Source organism: Thamnophis sirtalis, unplaced genomic scaffold (assembly GCF_051295495.1).
Source record: "Thamnophis sirtalis isolate CommonGarterSnake01/CBP01778 unplaced genomic scaffold, rThaSir2_p1.2 scaffold_13, whole genome shotgun sequence".
NCBI classification, from domain to species: Eukaryota; Metazoa; Chordata; class Lepidosauria; order Squamata; family Natricidae; genus Thamnophis; species Thamnophis sirtalis.
In genome coordinates, this window is record NW_028261393.1 from 27,456,180 (window position 1) to 27,477,321 (window position 21,142).

General features: G+C 44.4%; 2 protein-coding genes across 2 annotated transcripts in view; both read right to left on the bottom strand.

The window, feature by feature from the left end:
- Nucleotides 1–1,979, bottom strand: part of SPOCD1 (SPOC domain containing 1) — a 38,342-nt gene extending 36,363 nt beyond the window's left edge. The window contains exon 1 of the mRNA XM_087727358.1: nt 1,674–1,979. The gene's annotated coding sequence lies outside the window, so the exon portion shown is untranslated. The remainder of the gene's footprint in view (nt 1–1,673) is intronic.
- A 2,777-nt stretch (nt 1,980–4,756) lies between these two features.
- The window catches only part of PTP4A2 (protein tyrosine phosphatase 4A2), a 36,247-nt gene continuing 19,861 nt past the window's right edge, over nt 4,757–21,142 (bottom strand). The window contains exons 4-6 of the mRNA XM_087727224.1: nt 10,120–10,250; nt 8,573–8,647; nt 4,757–7,181 (exon numbers count right to left, since the gene is read on the bottom strand). Of these exons, the coding sequence (XP_087583350.1) occupies nt 7,073–7,181; nt 8,573–8,647; nt 10,120–10,250 (315 nt within the window). The 3' untranslated portion in view covers nt 4,757–7,072. The remainder of the gene's footprint in view (nt 7,182–8,572; nt 8,648–10,119; nt 10,251–21,142) is intronic.

The window sequence follows — 21,142 nt, forward strand, 5'->3', positions numbered from 1 at the left end:
CTTTATCTCCCATTTTTCCTACAACCCTGAGAGGTAGATTGGGCTGAGAGAAAGGAACTGACCCAAAGTCACTCAGCCAGCTTTCATGCTTAAGGCAGTGCTAGAACTCACAGACTCCTGATTTCTAAGCCTGCATCTTAACTGGCCCAAGCTAACTCTCAAAATCATCCATTTTGCTTCATCACATTTTAAAATTCAGGGATTGTAGAAATTAGAGATTCCCTGCCATTGTTAGACAGCCTGATTTGTTAAGCTTCAATTCCCAAGAAGGCTGTGAGAATCTGGAAATTCTTAAGAGTTGGTCCAAAATATCTGAAAGACAGTAAATTAAAAAACAGCTGTTCTTAGCAGTGACAGTCTGGCATTATATAGTTTTGAATCTGTTTCCTGGAATAAATTTTGTCTATGAATAGCATTGTTCTGATAAATGAAAATAAATACAGTTATAACCTGCTAATCAGGAGGATTCAGAAAGATCTAGAAATTCAAGATATGGGAATTATGGGGGGGAAAATCTAATACTAATGAACTATTTTATTGTATGGAAATGACTTATAACCAAAATAGTCCTTCCCAGTTTTGATAAAAAGCAACCAAAAGATTTGATTGCATAACATCATTTTGCAGTGTAACTTTTTCCCTACTAAAATCAATATCAACATTCCAATCCCAGGTACTGTAACATTATTGTCTACTATGATTCTACTAGAGCTTATTTCTCTCCTTATGTTTCCTGTGGATGTCAACTTCCAGAGTTTCTAGAATAGTGTTACTCAGTACCCAAAACTTTGACAGGTAGACCTCAACTGCCAGAATTTCCCAGCCAGCATTGTTTGCAACAAGATGCATGCTGGCTGGGAGAATTCCGGAAGATCGAAGCGCACCCATCTTAAAGTTAGGAGGTTGAAAAACTGTCCTAGAATGTAATTTTGCTGTTTAAAATATTGTATTGTTTTCCTAATCATACATTTTGCTTATCAAGGCTTTCTATGCTTGGTGAAATTATCACACCCTCAAAATATATATAATTGAAACATATTCCTTTATGCCAGTGATGTCAAACTCACATCATCACATGATATATTGGGATCCCCCCCCCTTTTGCTAAAATGGGAGTGGGCATGGCCAGCGCATGACGCATCCAGCCTATAGGCCAGGAGTTTGACCACCCTGCTTTATGCCAATCTTCCCCATTGAAAAGATGCCTTCCTTTCACAGGTTGGATTACATTCTCCACTACTCCCCTCCAGCATGTCAAGGACCAGTGAGTGATGAGATTTGTATTGTAAAGTTGAGAAAGCCAGGAGAGAAAAGCTCATCTGATTCATTTACTTGATTAAAATTGTACTATTTTTTATTTATTCCTCTATTGAAAATGTTTCCTAATTTCAGCACATCCTTATTATGATCAACTCCTAAGAAAAGGAAAAAAACGTTTTTTTTTTAATTGAGAGAAAACGATTGAGGGGGGGAGGTGAAATTCCTTGTCTTTTGTTACAGTCCAGTCCAGTCCAGGCACAACTGGTGGTGTGTTTGCTCAGTGTGGAAAAGTGGGCGTCTAATCTAGGTGAGAGACCTTTAAGGCAGGGACTTCAAGTTGAAGTCCACAAATCTTAAAAGTTCCCAAGTTTAGACACCCCTGCTTTAGGGCGAATTTTAGGAAATACTCTTACTTGCTTGTATCACCAACCTTTCGCGCACGATCAGCTGGAAGAAAAACTGAGCCAACCCAAGGACTAAGCAAGAAGACTAAGCAACTTAACGTTTAAAAGGAAGTGGGGTTAAAAACATCATCGGTTCTAAGGCCTGGACCAGGTCGGGAGTCCTCGCCCGCGTGTCTTTTCCCACGGGTTAAGGCGGATGCCACTCTTTCTCATTTGTCCCCGGGGTCTCCACGACCACCGCTCGGGCTGAGGCTGGCCCCACCGAAGCCCGGGGAACTGGCGGATACGTCTCCTCGCTGGCTTCCTTTCCAATGCAAGACCACCAGCCGAGCAGGGCCAGGATGGGACGCAATCGGGCGGCTTACAGGCTCCTTCCCAACGGCCGTGCGCTTCAGCAGTTAACAACCCACGCGCCTCCTTTGCAAAGGGATTGGGAGCCTACCTGGGAACGCCCCGCCTACTTCCCTAGTCCCCGCCCACGTGGGGGGACACTCGCATACCGAGGTTAGGCGGTAAAAGAGGCGGAGCTTTACCGGCACGCTAGCGGGCGGGGCCTGCCCGATGAGCCAAAGAGGCGGAGGAGACGGGGACTTGAGCGCTTCTGGCCCGGCCCGCCCAGCACGTGTAGCGGACTGGCTTCTGCTTGATTGGGAGCGGCGTCCATCCGAGTGGGAAGCGGAGTTACTGCCGTCTGGGCAGGGAATGACTTACCTTGTAGTTCAACGCAACTGAAAGGCGTCGGGAAGGCTTGGCGCCATGGGTTCAAGCGGAACGCGGACAGGATCCGGGAAAGGCACCGAAGGCAGGAATGGGGATGGCTTGGATCTCGCAGTAGAGCCTTCCTAGTGGTTTTCTCCCTCTATCGTACTCGTCATTTGGGTTTAAGTATCCTTTGAATTTTGCATAATTGATGGGGGTGTAGCTCAGCTGGAATAAAATAATGACCTCTAAATTAGAAGATCGGGGCTATAGAACTCGGGCAATCATTCGATGACAACCAAGAGATGGAAGCCTCTCCCCCTTTGCAAGCCGAGATCTGGAAGATCCAGTTTCTAGTAAGGTGGAATATTTGGGCAGCATCTGAATGACGCAAAGGGAGGTAGGAAGAAGAGGCTTTAAGGCAGGGGTGGCCAAACTTGGCAACTTTTAAGACTTGTGGACTTCAACTCCCAGAATTCTCCAGCCAGCTGGCCTGGATCCAGGGGTCCCCAAACTTGGCAACTGGCAGAGCTGGCTGGAGGATTCTGGGAGTTGAAGTCCACAAGTCTGGGCACCCCTGCTTTAAAGGATGGCTGAAACAAGGTGAGACTTAGAGGCAGCTGGAAAAGAGCCTCAAAGCAGTGGGAGGTCATGGAAACAGGTTGGCGCTACTGAAATGGTCAGGATACCCTGCTCAAAGCCTTTCCATCCATTGTGGATGACTGTTTTTCCCCTGCTAAGAGCTGGCCTGAATTGTTCATCTGCCTTTGGCATCACAGCCTGTTGAGCACCAACAGGAATAATCAGGTAATAAAATACTTCAGGCCACGCACCTCAAACAAAACAAGTCTGAAAACTCTTGGCATGAACTAAGCAGGCACATTAAACCCTGATCTAACAATGGTAACTTTGAGGCAAAGATTGGTTGTTTACAACCCTAAACCACCTGCCATCAGTTATGTGGTGTGTGTCTGTGTGTGTGCAGCCAATTGAAACTAATTCAGGGAGTTGTTTGGTTTTGGCTTAGTGAGGCATGAGCATATCTAGGTTTCTTTAACCAGGTTTTATTAGTTAGAACCGTTCAACAAAGCTTTTTTTTTAAAAAAAAAAAACATGACTTGGCAAGAGTATTTTCAGTGGCCCAGTTCATGAGGCATGGTGAGATCCTTTCTTTGGACAGATTCTGAAGAGAATTAGTACTACTTGATGTCTTCTCTCCTGAAAAACTGGGTGAAGGATATTTAGCTGAGATTTAGTATCTACTTCCATCTACAAGCTTGGTTTCCTAAGATATAGTTCCCTGACTTTGGCTAATTATGAGCTTATTAACAAAACTCTGAAGATTCTGACCTGTACCCTAAATTCCTGTTCTGAGATTGGCTCCTGTGAAAAAATGTTAGGTTTCAAGAAAGCAGATGTTTCCAAGACTCAATGCAGACTCAAGACTCAACACAATAGTTGTGTTTACATGACGCATCAAACCACAAAACAGGTAACCACATTTTAGCTTAGTTTGTCGTGCAACCTGGCCCCTGGGGTCAATACCAGATTTAGACTTGATGAGGCCCTAAGCTATATAAAGTTTGAAGGTCTCTTATTTAAAAATTGCACAAAGATGCGTACCAAAACAATCCTTGATCACCACAAAAAATGAAAATGTGTTTTAATTACATATAAAGCCATTTTAAAACTTCACAAACATTTACTACGCAAGTACATATAAAAGCCACATAAAATTCTTTTTAAACAATCTCTGAAATTTTGGGAGGTTCTACGGATTGTGAGGCCTAAGCTGTGGTTTATTTAATTTATGCCTAAATCTCACAATGCATGTGGTTAATTCATAGCTCACTTCATATCATATTTTTGCATCAAATCAGCCCAGTAACTAAGGAATGCCCAGATCTTGAAGTGAAAGTTCAGCCATTTAAAGCAGGATGTGTTGGGATTAACATTCAAGCTGATAAATTCCTCTGTGTAGCACAGCATTTATGTGACTGTTGTCATTATGGAACCGAATCTTGAAAAAAAAAGAGATTCTGACAGCATCCAATATATGCATCTTACTCAAGTAGAGATTCAGGCAGCACCAGGTACGGGCACACAAACGTCCTTCCTCTCACAGTCCTCTGAAGGACAGCTGGATTCCTAACAAAAAGGCAGTGCAGAGTCAGAAGCTTGGGCATTAAGCAAATCGATTGGAGTGGATCATTTTCTCTGAAAAGCATTTTCACCATTGGGTCTAACACAGGAAAAAATAAAAACCCAAAAATAAAAGTCTTGTATTTTCCAGATGGAGGCAGCAAACCTTTTAAGTTCTTTCAGTCTCTGGACTTCTGCCCTAACCCAAAACAGCTGGTCCTTGTAACAAATTCACTAAGAAGCAAGCAGGAGACTTTACAGTAAGAACTTTATTGCACTATGTTTCAAGTGCTAAACCAGAAATTGTGCCTATTAAGCTCGGCTCACATTGAAGCTCCAGCATTTCTATTCTATGACAGAATGTGTAGCCCTGTATACCGAACTGTTCCCCCCACCCGCCCCCAATCAGTTCTGCTAGGTTTGAAATACAAGCTAATATACTGTAATACAATACAGTGAAACTGAAAGGGGAGAACAAAACTATACATAGGGAAAAGAAAAGAAATCAATTATTTTACAGGTTTAGGGCAGAACTTTAGGAATTTTTAAAAATCTGACTTCAACACATTATGCTGCAGCATTTTTCGGTCAAAATAACATTTTTTTAGGAAATAAGATCTGATTACAAGGATGTGTACTTTTATGCATATGTGTGACAGCCAGAGCAGGAAATAAGGAAAGACAGCTCTATTTTTCTTCTTCTTAGAATTATGCTTCCAGATAAACATGATCTTTCTTAAATGTAAGACATGCCACTCTGAACACTTGTATGTTTTACAACAATGTGAAAAAACAAAATATCAAGGAATCTGGCATTTGGGGCTTAATAGATTTACAAACTAAATTCAGTCAAGACTGCAATCTTACAAACATTCAGGGGTGTCAGTTTCCCTACATTTAAAGAAGTTCTCAATCAACATGCATAAGATTGCACTCCAGGTCACCCACATCGAGATTTAAGTGGCGTTATCACCACAATCAGCTTTCACACAAGTTTGCCAGGAAGCTTTTAATGATTTTTAGACTCAAAATATTTAAAAGGACTACTGTATATCAAGTGATTCAACACAATATACTGTGAGATACCCTGTTGGAGAGCTGGAAGGCCTTGTCTGTGTTCACTGATAGAGCAGCTGGAGGATCCCACTGGAGCCTGATGCTGCACAAAGACTGAAGAATATAAATTAAAAATCTTCAGCAAACATTTTTAAAAGCAAAACTGAGCTGGAAGACAAACAACTCAGTTTAATTGAAGCAATTTGGCAGAGAAGTAACTTAAAATGAACAAACGTACAAGCAAAACTTCCTGCCTTTCCTAATCAAAATCAGTAATCAAAACTGAGCCTAGTTTCCCGATATTTTACACGAAGACAACAAACATATGAGGCATTGACAGTATGTGATCAGCAAGTCTCCCTTAAGAACCTGGTGAAAAGTTAAAAACAAGGCAATCAGTGGTTAAGGTGAACTCTATGAGAGGCTAAGCTGGAAAAACGCCCGCAGGCATGGGGAGCTCAAGATGCCAATGGATGGAAAAGCAGCATGAGAAGACGAGACTTGATTCAACTGTTAAGATCTCTCCAGGGAGGAAACGTACCACCTTTTCATCCATCCTGGATGATACCATAAGTTGGCATTTTAAATGTTTTCACCAAAAACATTCAGTCTCTCTCTTTGCTGGAAGATATTTTTTTTCTGCTTAAATTGCAGGAAGTCAACTTCTAACTCAAAACATTTAGATAACATGTAACTGTAGACAAATGTTGAGCAATATATCTCAGCACTGAAGACAACATTGGAAATACCCACCATCATGTAATTTGGACATCTGCATAAAAAGAGCATGAAACGTCACTGTTAAATGTATCACAGCCACCAGCATTATGAAATGAGCCCACGCCCCCAGCCTTCTTCCTGGTGCCTCTTCAGGTGTAAACTGAAAGATGCTCGTAAATACCACCTAGTTAAGGGCTTTAACCCAGAATATCAGATTTACTGACGCTGCCTTTACTGACGCTGGTAAAACAACCAGTTGCCAGCAAACTTACACACATACATATATCACACTATTTCTAAAAGCACCCCACAGGGTTTAAGGCTGCTGCTCACTCACATGGACCATACCAAACTCCAATTCTATCTTCCAGGTTTCAACAAAATGAAAGAGAAACCACTTCTAAAACTAAAAAATAATAAATTCAGGCTAGGACCTCATTAGGGCTCCCCGTCCTACTCCACCATTACAAATTTCTGCACATACTCCGGTGTTCCTCAAAACATAAAATCAATTTGGTTTTCTTCCACCAAAAAAGGTTAAAAATACAGAAAAGTAAGGAAACTCCCATCACTTGGCAGATGATCAGACTAACATGAGAAGACAATCCTGCACTGAAATGTTTCGTTTTAATTTTATTTTTTATCACAATCATTATCATTAGGAGAAAGGCAGAGGAGCCCTGACTCCACAACGGCCAGGATGTCGCTCAATGCAAGAATTACAATTCCAGATTCCACAAGTCCAGAAAGACAGCCATGATAGCGTCAAAGACATCACAAAGGGACTTGGCTTATTGCACGATGCAGTGCCCGTTGGCATCTCTAAAGCGTAACCTCATCTTCGGTCGGTATTTCTCAAGATAGAGCAGTTGTTTAGAATTGAAGGCTCCTCTCCTCTTCCTGAAATACAAGAGCATTTCGGGCATTAGCATATAATTGCTGAATCCATGACTAAAATAGAACAGCCCCAAGAATAGACAATTGAAAACTGCTTTCTTATCCAGCCCTTCCACTTTACCCCAATGACAGTAAGATACGAGACAAACAAAATGATTGGTATATGTGCACACAAGGGCAAGTGGACCCACAGATTGTATTAAACCTGCAATTTAGTTGTTGCTACCTGCATTAATTCAACAACAGGGAAGACCCAGCAATGGGGCTGCATTGATTGCTAGTTTGCTTTCAGGTCCAAAGTGTCACCTTTAAAGCTCTTCATGGCATGGGAGCAGATTATCTGGGGAACCCCTCACCTTAATGGCTTTGGTCTGCTCTACCCACTCCAGCAGAAGAGGCCTCTGGAGATCCTGTCAGGAGGGATTTTGGCTAGTGGGGTCAAGAAGAACCACCTCTCTGGAACATCTTGTCCTCAAAGGTGAGATCCACTTCCACCCTTCTATCCTTCCAGAGGAGTCTTAAAGCTTGCTGTCCCAGTTGGCTTGGGGCCCTGCTAGGGATGCATGCTGCTGGAGGTGGCTGCTGGAGTTAAGAGACAAATGTCTATTCCTTTACTCTCCACACCCTTGGTTTTAACTGTTGTTAAATGTATCTGTAATGCTTTTATATCTATGCTTTTTTATTATTGCAAGCAACCCAGAGTTATTTGAAGCAGGTGGCATATAAATTTAATAAATAAATTTCCTCTCTTTGCAAGGAGAAAGAGAAGTGTCCATAAGCCAAAGCCAAATCAGAAGTGTTAGGATAAAATGGGATGTTTTGGGGAACCTCATTTGCCAAGCTTCTTAGAGGAAAGATGAGATAAAAAATATTTTACAAGCAAGCTGGATTGGTGAGATAAATTCCTAAGTTAAAAACATGTGGCATATTAAAAGAAATGCAGGCTACCTTTGCTAGCAGCAGCATCTTTCTTTAGTTAAAAGCAGTAGGAATTATCTCTTAAAGGGCACTTGCTGCACAGAAAACTTAAATTTCTCTGGAAAGGGTACCATTATCACCTGGACCAAAAATCTTAAGCAGGGAAACTCTCCCATCCAGACTGGCCAAGCATTCCAAAGGAGTTGGTCAAAATCTCAAGGAAGCAAGACAACAAGTCAGCATTAAGGTGTTCTTTTGCCAAAGCTTGTATGTCCTTTAGGGGACAATGTCTAGTACCAGCAGAAATCCCAAACCCAAACCCTGGGAGGAAGTCTGAACTAAGGTTTTTTCACAGCTACCTCTGCACAAAATCGGAATTACTTCAACCACTGTGACAGAAACTTCCTCAAGACAAAAACTGAAATAGAAAACAAGCAGGAGGAGACGGAATACCCCAGAAGATCAACCCCACTCACTGTCTTATAAACTGCACAGCGTCCTCATACTTCATTCCACATTCAATGAGTGCAAGGGCAACCAGAACTGGAGCTCTGGAAGGGCATGAAATATTAAGACAGATTTAAAATTCATCCAATAAACATTCAGAAATAAATCCAATTAGCATAGCCATTGGCCCAAGACAGTTTCTGCCTTGCAGCAACAGAACACCTGTTCTGATCTCGATTCAAGTCCAAGTCAATGGTTTTCTGGGTGCCAAACAGAAGTGATATAATATGGCTTGTACATTTTGCTGAAATAGCTCTTTACAAATAAATGAAACATGGGAAAGAATATAAAGATCCCTTTGCTTTGTAATTAGGAACAATTTTTAATGAGCTGATTTAACACTGCAGCCCATATGGCAATCCTCACAAAGGAAACTCATGCTAACAGTTATAGACGCTCTGGGCTTCTTAACTTATCCATCCTTTGTATTACTAAGCACTCATAAAGATATTATCAGTAAAGATATTGATATCTTAAAATTGCTATTTCACAGGCCATTAGCATAAAAAAGAAGTCTAACACCAAATCAGGCAATCCTCCACCAACAGCCCGATGCTCAACACACTAATGAAGTGTACATTAACACTGCAAAATGTTTCACATTTGAAACATCCCAATGTCAAAATAGATATTTCAAGTTTGAAGCAGGTTGGTCTGGCTCTACTGAAAATCTAGAGTGTTTCAAGGTCTGGACACCCAGAGGAACCTCAGACCAGCCTTGTTTCATGTTTGAAACACTGTCACACCTCTATAACAATACACACACAGGAGCACCTACTGAGTGCAGACATGTTATCTAGAAGTGTAGCTAAACTAAGCTAAATTATTTTCAATTATTATTTATTTATTTCTCAATTCAATGAGAATTATTTGTGTCACTCCGAGGAGTATTAAGAGGCGTATTAGGAGGCCTGCACTTTAGCACCTGCTTGATTGATTCTCATGCTTTATAATGTCCTAAAGATGAATGTTTTAAAAGAATAAATTGGAAACTGAAAGACTTTACATGGTCAAAGATTAGCTTAATGAAGGGAAAACAATGTATGTATGCCTTATCAGGATCTAGAGCACTTCTAAGGGAAAATCTCTTTGCAAGAGGCACATTGCTGTACAAAATGGTCTCGTATACCATTCATTTTATGCTCAGAGGTAGGACAGAAATTTATGGAGCTGACTAGTCACTTTTCTGCAGACAAACAAATGCCTATTGACAGGCAGCTGCCTCACTCAAGAGAGACTGGGCTACATTCATCCAGTGGCATCTGACACAAGCGATAAGCAAGTTTTGACAGTATATCTGACATAAGTGGGCATCCTGTCAAAACTACAATAAGCCCGAAACGCTGTTACAAAGTAAGACCCCCCTTTCATAGAAAGCCACACAAATCTCACTTTTGCTAACCTAAGCACAGCCTCACCCAATTTGCCTCTTTGCTATATCCCACCCACTTTCTCTCTCCCCCCCCAAAACAGTATTACAGTTAATTTTCCTGCTCTAATGCAAGACAACGTTTACCTTCCTAATCCTGCCACGCAATGCACAGCAACACAGCAGCCTGGCTCCTCACGGAATTTGGTTTTCAACAGGTTCAGCCAGTCCTCCACAATTTCACCGGGGGGTGGAGCTCCATCATCAAATGGCCAGTCCTTTGGAAGAGAAGAAGAGGAATATCCAGTTTGGTCTGAATGGTTAAGGCATCTGGCTAGAAACTAGGAGCTCACAAGTTCTAGTCCAGTCTTAGACATGACAGCCATCTGGGTGACTTTGGGCCAATCACCAGGAGACAATGGGTTCTAGTCCCGCCTTAGGCATGAAAGCCATCTGAATGGACCAATCACCAGAAGACATGTCTATAGAGATTTTCAGTCATCCAGATCATGGTTGTCTCAAAGGTGCTTTTTCAGAAGGCAACTGGACTTTCGTCAGTTCCAAGAAGATTCCACATCCTTTTGCACTCTGATTCAGGTGACCCATAGGGCAGAGCTAGCCCCCCAAGTGACCTCAACACTCTCAGAGAGTGTGCTAATGACCAAATGACTGAATGTGTGTGTGTGTGTGTATATATATACATACACAGACACACACATACATATATACATATGTGTATATGTGTGTATACACACACACACACACACACACACACACATATTTCCACCCCCCATCACCACTATCCACTCAGAACTGAAGAAATTTCTTGGATGAGAAATGGAAAACCAAAGTCCAGCTGCCTTTTGAAAAAGCACCTTTGAAACACCAGAAGACAGTCCGGCTTAAGGCATGAAATCCTGCTGGGTGACTTTGGGTCACTCCCTCTCTCTCTCAGCGCAATTCACTTCTTCTTGTTGTTGTTGTTGTGGGAAAAATAAGAGGAGGAAGGAGCATTGCGTGTTTTCACTGTCTTGAGTTATTTATAATGGCTGGATATAAATAAATAAATGTGAGGTCCATTCTAGCTGTAGAGAAGGGGGATGCCACCAACTTCCTTCCAAGCAAGCAGAACAGAGTCAACATCCCCATATCTTCAAGGCTTTCATGAAGGTCCACATGCAAATTGATGGAAACAACTTAAAACAGGAGGCACAAGACACACACGCTGTAAAGAAGAAATAATCAGGCTCCTAATTCATAACTGTGTAACATGAGGCCCCAGGAAATTTGGATGCGGTCCCGGTGAAAGCAAATACTGCTACTAAATTTGTTTTTATATACCAGAAACAAAAAAGTATTAAATGAGTGGAGTTTAATCACACATGCACAAACAGATTTTATAATTTAATTAATATTTATTAAATGTAAATGAAATAACATTTAGTTTTGAATTGGAGGTCCAGAAAAGGCTTTAGATATACTTTTGTCCTCTAAGGTATACATTAGTTTTATTTTAATAATGTGGAAAAAAAATGCTTTCTGGGGAGGAGGTAGTTTGCTTGGTCATTGCAACATTTTGGAGAAAGATTAAGGCATCCTTCATATTCAGAACAACTCCACTTTGAAGTAGGAGTCTTAGGACATATTTCTGAGAATCTATGTAATAGTCAAATGTAAATTGAGGCTAGGAACGAAACGACTCACTTGCAAAACTGAAATATTCAAGTGCCTGATTTATTTTTCCTGGAAAGAGGCAGTAGCCGGTCTTGAAGTGAAGGAATAAAAACAAGTTTTCTCAGAAGATTCAGCATGAAAGTTGACATCCCAAAATGTCCACTGGAAAAACAATTCAAAATCTGAATGCTGGCCCAAATTTATATTTTAAGAAAGTGTATGTATAAGTGTCTGTCTGTTGGGTTTCCCCAAAAATAAGACCATAACTTATATTAATTTTTACTCCAAAAGATGCATTAGGGCTTATTTTCCTGTTAGGTCTTATTTGGGGGGAAATATGGTACTAAATGCACCCATTTGGCTGATGATCTTAACTGGGGTTTATTTTTGGAGTATCCTGAAAAATCATGCTAGGACTTATTTTCCGGTTTGGTTGAAGTCCCAACTGAAGTCTGAAAGGATGAAGTCCTGAAGAGAAATGACTTTCAACTGACGGAGTTGAAGGAATGAAAGTTGCAGACAGGAAAGTATCAAGATATGAAACAAGGAAGGATAGTGAAGATCTTTGAAGAGAAGGGCAAGGTCACGTAATATAATCCGGAATGAACAGAAAGCCAATTTAAGAGATTTAAAGAAAAGACAATTAAAATTAAATGACTTTAGGTAATGGAATATTAGAAATGGAAAAGAATGTGCAGAACTAGAAAGCTAAAGGAAAGTCTTGGCTAGAGTTAAAGGGGACATTCACCAGAGTTTTTGTCACTGGAAAAGGGAGACTATTTTTGTTCCAGTTCTGCAAATGAAGAAGCAGTACAAATAGAAGAAAGACTAATCCTCCCAGACAGCAGAAGTCTTTGAACCAATTTAGTCAATGGAGAAGATAATGTGTTGAAGCCTCCAGCCTAATTTAGCAGGAACTGCATATCTGAATTAATTACTGCTTCAGCAACAAGAACAATGGAATACAGTATATTTAAAATAGCCTTGTGTTTAATCAAGTCAATTAATTTAAATTAATTCAAATTTATTTCATTTCCAACAAGGAATGGAATAACTCTAGCTCAGAAGCCTATTCAGCCAAAGGAAAAAGGAAAACAGTAGGATTTGTATAACATTTTAACTGAATTACATTCTTCATTTAGCTGATAGTATTATTAAGCAACTAAGGTTCAAATGTAACTAATCCCAAACATAACCCAAAAGTGCTCTCATCCAAACCAGGGGATCACCATGCTGTCAAAGAAACCCAGGGTCTGCTTGTAACTTCAATCGAGAAAGTAGCTAGTGTAATAAAGTAGTAACAGATTAAAAGCAGGACGATCAGAATTCTACTCAGCCATTAGGCCTCCTTTCTCTTAGCTTCACTTGAGATGTAGCCCATGGGATGTCTTGAACTGCTTAAGTAAAGGCAAAGAGTGATGCACTTTAAAAGCAATGCCACAAAAAGGGTGTTGGTACTTACTCTTCTCATAGTGGAGGAGAAGTATCCAGGATGGGTTGACCTTGTCCTCTCGTTGATTGGACTGAGTCAGATAAGCTCTTTGGGACACGCCCTGGTCACCAGGTACTGCCCAGTTAACGGCGAAGAACTCTATCCGACTCGTTGTGCTATCCACTCCAGACTTTTATTTTAGTTTCAAACCTTTATTGATTCACACCTTCAACATAACAGTTTAACAACCAATGTAACACTTGCTAGATAACGATGTCAGGGAGGGGCTGGATATTCCTTCCCCACTATGAGAAGAGGCATATCAAGTAAGTACCAATGCTCTTTCTCCATAGTGAAGGGAGGAGTATCCAGGATGGGATGTACGAAAGCCTACACGTCCCTAGGGAGGGTTACACATGAAGACAACATGGCCAAACGTATGCCTGGTGGGGCATGTCCCCCACCTTGTGAACAGCCTGTAACACCCTACGACCGAATGATGCTTCTGCCAAGGCAAAGGAGTCCAACTTGTAGTTCCTCATGAATGGTGAGGGGGAAGACCACGTGGCTGCCCTACAGATCTCAGTCAATGAAGCCTACATGGCTCAGGCCGTTGAAGTGGCCATGCTTTGCGTGGAGTGTGCTGTGATAGGACTCGGTGTTTGCAGACCCTGTGATTGGTAGGCCGTAGCAATACAGGTCTGCAACCACCTGCCTATGGTGGTGGAAGTCACCTTGTTACCCAGAGACCCCAGCTGGAAGGAGACAAACAGAGCTTTGGATTTCCTGTTCGGCCAGGTTCTTCTGAGGTAAATCCTCAGAGCCCTCCTTATGTCCAAGGTGTGCCACTTTCTCTCCAATGGGCAAAAGGGTCTGGACAGAAGTTGGGCAATATCAACTCCTGCGAGCGATGGAAGCAGGAGCACACCTTGGGTATGAAGGAGAGATCCAACCGTAGCACCACTCTGTCCAGGTGAAACACACAGAGGTCCTCCCTGGAGGACATTGCTTGCAGTTCGGATATCCACCTGGCAGAGGTGATGGCCACCAGAAACACCACCTTAAGAGTTAAAAACTTAGTGACACAGTTCGTAATGGTTCAAACGGAGCGCCTGTCATAGCGTCCAATACCTTGTGCAACTCCCAGGAAGGGTACCTGTGTACCGTGGGCGGTTTGAGGTTGGATGCCCCCTTGAGGAATCGCCTGACCATGGGATGGTGAGTCAAGGTCTGGGCCCTGCCACACAGAAGTACCGATGAGATGGCCGAGAACTGTCTCTTAATTGTATTGCCCGTCTGGGGAAAGTCCAGAACTTGTGGAACAGTGGCCCGCACCGGATCGTGCCCCCGGAAGTTGCACCATGTAGAGAAGGCACGCCATGTAGTGCCATAAATGCGCTCCATGGAGGGTCTGCGGGCGGCTTGGATGGTCTGTATCACCCTGGGGAAGAAGTGGTCTTCCCTCAGGATGTTCCGCTCAAGCGCCAAGAGGTCAACTGGAACCACTGAGGGTCCAGGTGCTCCAGTGACCCCTGGCTGAGGGAGATCCTCTCCCGGGGGATCCTCCAGGACCTGTCCACCGAGAGAGTTTGGAGATCGGCAAACCATAGCCTCTGGAGCCAGTGAGGGGCAACAGCACCACCTCCGCCCCCCCGTGTCTTGTACCTGGAGAAGAACCTCGGGAGTTGGGTGTTGAGAGGAGTGGCGAATAAATCGACCTCTGGGCGTCCGAAGTGCCCTGCCACCTCCTCGAAGATAGCTGGTTGCAGCCTCCACTCCAAGTTGTCCACTTCGGTCCAGCTAAGCCAGTCGGCTCTGATGTTGTCCACCCCCACTATATGTTCCGCCGTCAATGACAGAAGATTTCTTTCGGCCCACTGCCCCAGTCTTTTGGCCTCCCGCATGAGGGCCTTCGATTTGGTTCCCCCCCCCCCCCGTCTGTTTATGTGAGCCTTGTTGATGATGTTTTCTAAAATGTGCCTGCCCCTGACAGAGCGATGGAATTGTAACAGGGCCAGGCTGACCGCCCTGAGCTCCAACCAGTTGATATTGTGAGTCAATTCCGCCTGGCTCCATTGTCCTTGCGCCATCTGAGCCTGCAGATGGGCACCCCACCCAAGCAGGCTGGCGTCCATAGTTACCGTCACCCGGTCTGGCATTCTGAAGACTTCGCCCTTGGTTATCGCTGGGGACATCCACCAGATCAGTGGGCGGGAGACTTCTGCTGGGAGAAGGACTTTGGTCTGGGAACAGCTCATGCGCCTTCGCTAGAAAGGCAAAAGGAACCATTGGATGTCTCTCGTGTGGAGGCGAGCCCAAGGGACAATGCCAATGGCGGAGACCATGGTGCCTAAGGGAGAGCTGTCTTTCTGTTGACAGAGAAACCTTGCTTGCCTTTATATCCATCAGGGCTCCTAGGTGGACCAGACTAGTGGAGGGGTGAAGATGGCTTTTGGCCAAGTTTACCGAGAACCCATGGTCTCTCAGTACTGTCATTGTGATGTCTAGATCCCATAGGGCACCCTTAAAGGAGGATGACTGCAACAACAGGTCATCTAAATAACATTGAATTCCAACAGGTAACTGCCTCAGGTACGCTGCTAGGACAGCCATTACCTTGGTGAAAACTCGGGGGCAGAAGAAAACCCGAAAGGCAAGGCCCAGTACTGGAAGTGGTGCCCTAGGTTGCAGAACCTGAGATATTTGCGGCGTTCCTGAGCAATGGATATGTGCATGCCTCTGTGAGGTCTATAGAGGTGAGGAAATCTCCCTGCCTAACCCCCTCCAAGATGGAATGGAGCATTTTAAACCTCCTATAGTGAATGAAGCAGTTCAGGAGTTTCAAGTCAAGAATCGCTCTCCAGCCACCCGAGGCCTTAGGGAATACAAAGAAGATAGAGTAATACGCCTGACCCTGCTGGTCTAAGGGCACTAGTTGGATAGCCCTGATGTCCAAAAGGTGTTGAATGGCCTCCTGCATCAGTAACCTCCAGGTCTGGTTATTTGAGACCGGGCAGATCCAGAAGAAACTTGGGGGGCTGGAAAGGAACTTGAGTGAAAGGCCATACCTAATGGTGTTCTGTACCCACTTATCAGAGGAGGATTGGTCCCAACAGTCAGCAAACTATGCCAAGCGCCCCCCAAAGGGGGGGTGAGTTAGATCTAGCTCTAGTTTTTGCGGAAGGAGCGCCCCCCGCCGCCTCCTCTGCCCCCTCGAAAGGGCTGCTTCTGCTGCCTGCCTCTCTGTTGCCTATCTGGGTATCTCTGCCTGGCAGAGAATCCTCCCTGGTACTGCCTGGGACCTGAGTACCCCGCATCTGACCCCCTGAAGGAATTCTGACCCCGGAAGGAGGACCCGAAGTCTTATCCCCAGGAATAGGAACACCTGGGGTATGGAGCCGCCCTGAAGCTGCCCTTCTTCGGAGCGTTGGGAAGCACCTTCCGCTTGTCCTTGTTCTCAACCAGGTAGTAATCCAGAGCCGTTCCAAAGAGGGAGCCCCCTGTGCAGGGGGCTGATGCCAGGCGCCATTTGTGGCGTACGTCGACCTGCCACTGTTGCAGCCACAGCAGCCTACCAGATGCTATGGACGAGGTCATCGCCCTGAAGGCAAACCTGGCTGCAGTCCAGGTGGCATCGGATGAAAATTGGATGGCTGCTACCAGTTTGTTGATGTCCTGGTGCGCTCTGACATCAGTTATGGGAATTTGTTGCTGCAGCTCCTGTAGCCACAGCAGAGAAGACCGATTGAAGAAGGAGGTGGTGGCCTTCACCGCCCAGGCGGCCGCTTGATGACTCCTTTGCAGGGTGAAGTCCGCCTTCTTGTCCTCCAGCTTCAGAGCATCCTCTGGTTCCCCGGGCATGTTGGTAGGTGTATGGGGAGCCATGACAGGTGCATCGATGGTGAGTTGCGACAGCACCTGAGCCATGTCCTGATCCACATTGAAGAAAGCCTTGTCCATGGATGTGGGCATGCGTCCCGCTGTGGGAGATGCCCATTGACACTTGACCAGGTCAAGAAAGGCCCTGGGGGTTGGCACCGTGTCGGCCTCAATGGCCTGCTCATCTAAGATGGTTTCTGCTGAGAATCCCTGGCGTTGAGGCGGTGCTTCTGCTGCTCTGTTTCTGAGCTTGGCGGCTGTCTTGGCCTTGAAGAGAAGTGACTTGTACAAGGAGGGCTGGAATAACCCGAAAAAGGCCAGCTTAGGAGGGGGCATGCCTTCGTCTTCAGATAGTTTATCCTCTCTAATCTCGCCCTCCTCGCATTCCAGGTCACTGTCCTCTTGGGATGAGGCCGGGGACCTGGGGGGTCCTCCCCATGGGTTTCCAGCCCCTTTAGGACCCTAGGAGGGGATGCCACCTGTGGCTGTTGGAATGCCGCTGCCATGCAATGCTGGAAGGCATGCATCATCAGGTCCTGAAAGTTGGGTACACTGTGGGGGATTTCTGGCTGGTGCCCATGCCCACCTGTGCAGGGGGAAACCCCAGAGGTGGTAGTCCCGTGGGCAGGGCTGTTCCCAACGATGCAGGGGAGGGGATTACCACCCCTGAGCAGAGCCCCAAAGGCCTGAAGTGTCAATAGGGATCCTTGCCTGCAAAGCAGGGTCCTCCTCGGTGGCCCCGCTGGTTGAAGAAATCCCTGGAGCCTTCCACTCTGTTCCCAGGCCTGGGATAGTCTTTTGTCTGCCCGCCTCTTTGCAGATCCGCTCCAAAGTCTTGTGCCTTCGCTTTTCAAACTTTGAAGAGGGTTTGGAAGGCTTGGGGCCACCCTCTGCCTCTAACTCTGCCCTGGGGAAAGGTGCTTCTTCTTGGCTCTAGCCTTTGCTCCCCCCCTTTTGGAAAGCCTCTGGGGTGGCCACTGGATGGGTGCACCTCTGCCCCTCCGGTGGGGCTACTGGCCATCGATGCAGTTACCTGGGTCCTGCCGGCTTCCTCGGAGCGGCTGGTGCCGCCATCTTGGGTCACGTGTTTCCTCCCGGTTTCAAAATGGCACCACACACCAAAAACAAAGGCGCTGCCTTTAAAAATGCTTTTTCAAGCGGCTTGTGCTCCGAGGAGCTTTTGCGCACCCTTGCCACTGGTTTTCCTTGCCTCCTTCCAATGCTGCTGTAGCCGGGCTCTCACTCGTGGCCTCTCCAATGAGTCGGACCACGTGGAAGCAGTGCGGGCACTCCACGGCGCTTGGAGAAGCCACGGTTCGCCGCTCCACCCCTGTGCGGCGCGGCGGAGTGCTCTGGCGCCAGTAGAGCCTCCACGGCAAGGCTTGTGCCTTTGTCTTTCTGGCTTGCCCGGCAGAAGTCCTCACTGAGTGACCCTGGTCTCACTCAGTGGCCTGGGCAGCGTGCCACCCCTGAGGGCTTGTGGCAGTCCTTTTACCCCACCGGGGAGTTATCCAGTCCAGAGGAGGTTGATCTTTGTGGCAGGGAGGCAATTTCTGTTTTTCTGTTCAGTCTTTTATATTGTTTTCCAAGATTACAGGAGATCCAGAATGGCAAACCGTCCAGTTGAGGGACTGAGTCGATAACGGGGCAGTACCTAGTGACCAGGGCGTGTCCCAAAGATCTTATCTGACTCAGTCCAATCCCCTCACTATGGAGAATTGGGCCAGGTACTGCCTCCATCCCTCACACTGTTAAATTTGTTGTTTTCTGCTCCACATACAAAACACAAACTACAAAATTTTCGTGCAGATGCAACACAGTTCTAAGAGCATAAGAAGAAGGTCGGGAAGGGGAGGATGGGTCAGAATTGTCAACATCCATACATTAATGGTAGCAGTCAGGCTTACTTTAGCTAGCATATAACACAGAAGGAAAAGGGACTGATCTAGAAAGAAAGAGAAAATATGGGCACTAGTTCTCAAATGCAAGATTTTATCCAATCTCCAGAACAGATAACTCTGCAGCTTGTGCTATCGGTAGTACAAAATCAAGCCCCTAAAAAATAAGCCAGGAATCCCACCTTGTTAAAACACATGCAGGGAAATCAGAGACCAAATTGGCTCTCAATCTAGACTGATGGCATCTGGAGGTTTTCCCAGAATCTACAAGCATCTGGACACTCTGAACATCTGGACATATTGAACACATATCTCACCCAGTCCAGATGACATTCATCAAACCCAAGGCAGCAACCCAAGGTTGCTCTTCCTCCTCACAAAGCATCTGATTCCAAAGATCCCAATATACTTAGTAAAGACAACAGCCAATATAGATGGCCAGAAAGCAGATCTGCTTTAATTTTCAGGAAAAGAGTTTCAAGCATTTTTTGTCAGACAAGACCAGAGTCAGATCTTATAGTATTTTTGTCCCTTTTTTCCATTCTGAAAAAGGTACAATAGATCTGAAAAGTTAACTGAGTAATTATCACCATACCAGAGATAATGGCCCTTAGTACACTGTGCCAGGTAGTACCTGGCCAAACAAAGCAGCTGCTAATTTTAATTTTTTTTAATTTCCAATTAAAAATTTAGTGTCACATTTCTTCACTTTTGTTCAGAAACAGCGAAAGAGGTGCAGGAGTGGACCAAAGGCAAACAAACTCAACACGCTAGGATAGTAAAGTGATGACAGCAAATAGGGCAGAGGGACCCACATGCACCATGAATAGAAGTCCCTGGAGATATCAAAGGAAAAACTAGCAGCCTCAATGCAGAGATCCTTGCTGTAATACATCCTATAGTTTATTTCATAAGTACATCATGTTGTAATCACACATGAGAACAACATGTTATTGGCAAGAAGCTACCACACACTACTGCTGGAAGTTAATTCAAGCTCTTCAATGAATCAGCATCTGTTTAGAACTCAAAAGCCCTTTTATTTCACAGGTTGACAGCTATATAAGACCTTTCCTGCAGCGCCTTATCAGAATGGATGTCCTGCACCAGGGGAACTTCCCACCCACAAAAAGAGGCACAAGAGCTGTGGTTCAGGGCAGAGCTACTGAAATTGAAGCTGCCACTGATAAGTTCTTGTCACGAGCCAGGAATTAAGATGTCTTTGAAGCAGCAATGGAAGCTGACTAAGTTGCAAGACTCATGAAGTGCACCCTTCAATTCTGAAGGAGACCAAAAGGACAAGAGCTGCATTCATTGCTACTAGGAATATATTTATAACTTGCTAAATTTGTTTCATGTTTGTTTTTCTTCCCAAACAGCCTTGAACTGGCTGTTATTATTCCCTGTTTTACATGTTAAAGAACAGATTCTAAGCCAGGAAGAACAGTTTTTAAATATATTTGTTTGTTAGATTTATCTCCTGTCTTTCCTTCAAGAACTCAAAGAACCATATATGGTGTTCCTTCTTCCCATTTCCCCCACAACCCCAGAGAACTAGATTGGGCTTTAGCTCTTCAGGGCCACAATGTATATATGAATAAAAACCTGCAAATTGGTAACTATCAGGCAAATAATTAGGCTCAGATACTGCTCAAAGCTTGCTCTCAGAGCCTACTAAATATAACTTACAAACATATTCCACTCATCTACGACCACCAGAGTCAAGTTATGTTTTGTTCCAGACACAGTGACTTCTCTGTGACACCTTCTAATGAAACCATTCATAGAAAAGAATTTTGTTATCTTTAATCATGCCTGCTTTTCAAGCGCAAGCTATTCTTGGAAGCCAACACATGCACTTGTGATGTTTCAACAACTGCCATGGATTAATCTCAATAAAATCCCATGACCATCCCCTTCTCTTTTCCTTTATGGAATGCCGTCCTTACGAGGGCTTGTTTACCAATGTTATAAAAGAGGGCACTGGAATTAAATGTAATCTACCGAGGCAAGATCAGTGAGTTGTTCTATAGGCACCTTGGACCCATTTTAGTTCTCAAACAGATCTCCAAGATTACCAGGGTATCTTTAAATTGTAATTTTTAAATTGCTTTAAATTACCCTGTAATTAAGAAAGTGGGAGGTAGCAGAAAGGCCAAGGTCATCTGTTGGTTTGGAAGGATTTCTATTTGAATTTTCCTCGGCTACAAGTACTCTGTAGAATTCATTGAATACATTTCCCCCCATCTTAATCTGGAAACAGAAGGGAGTGGTTGAAAGCTTGAAC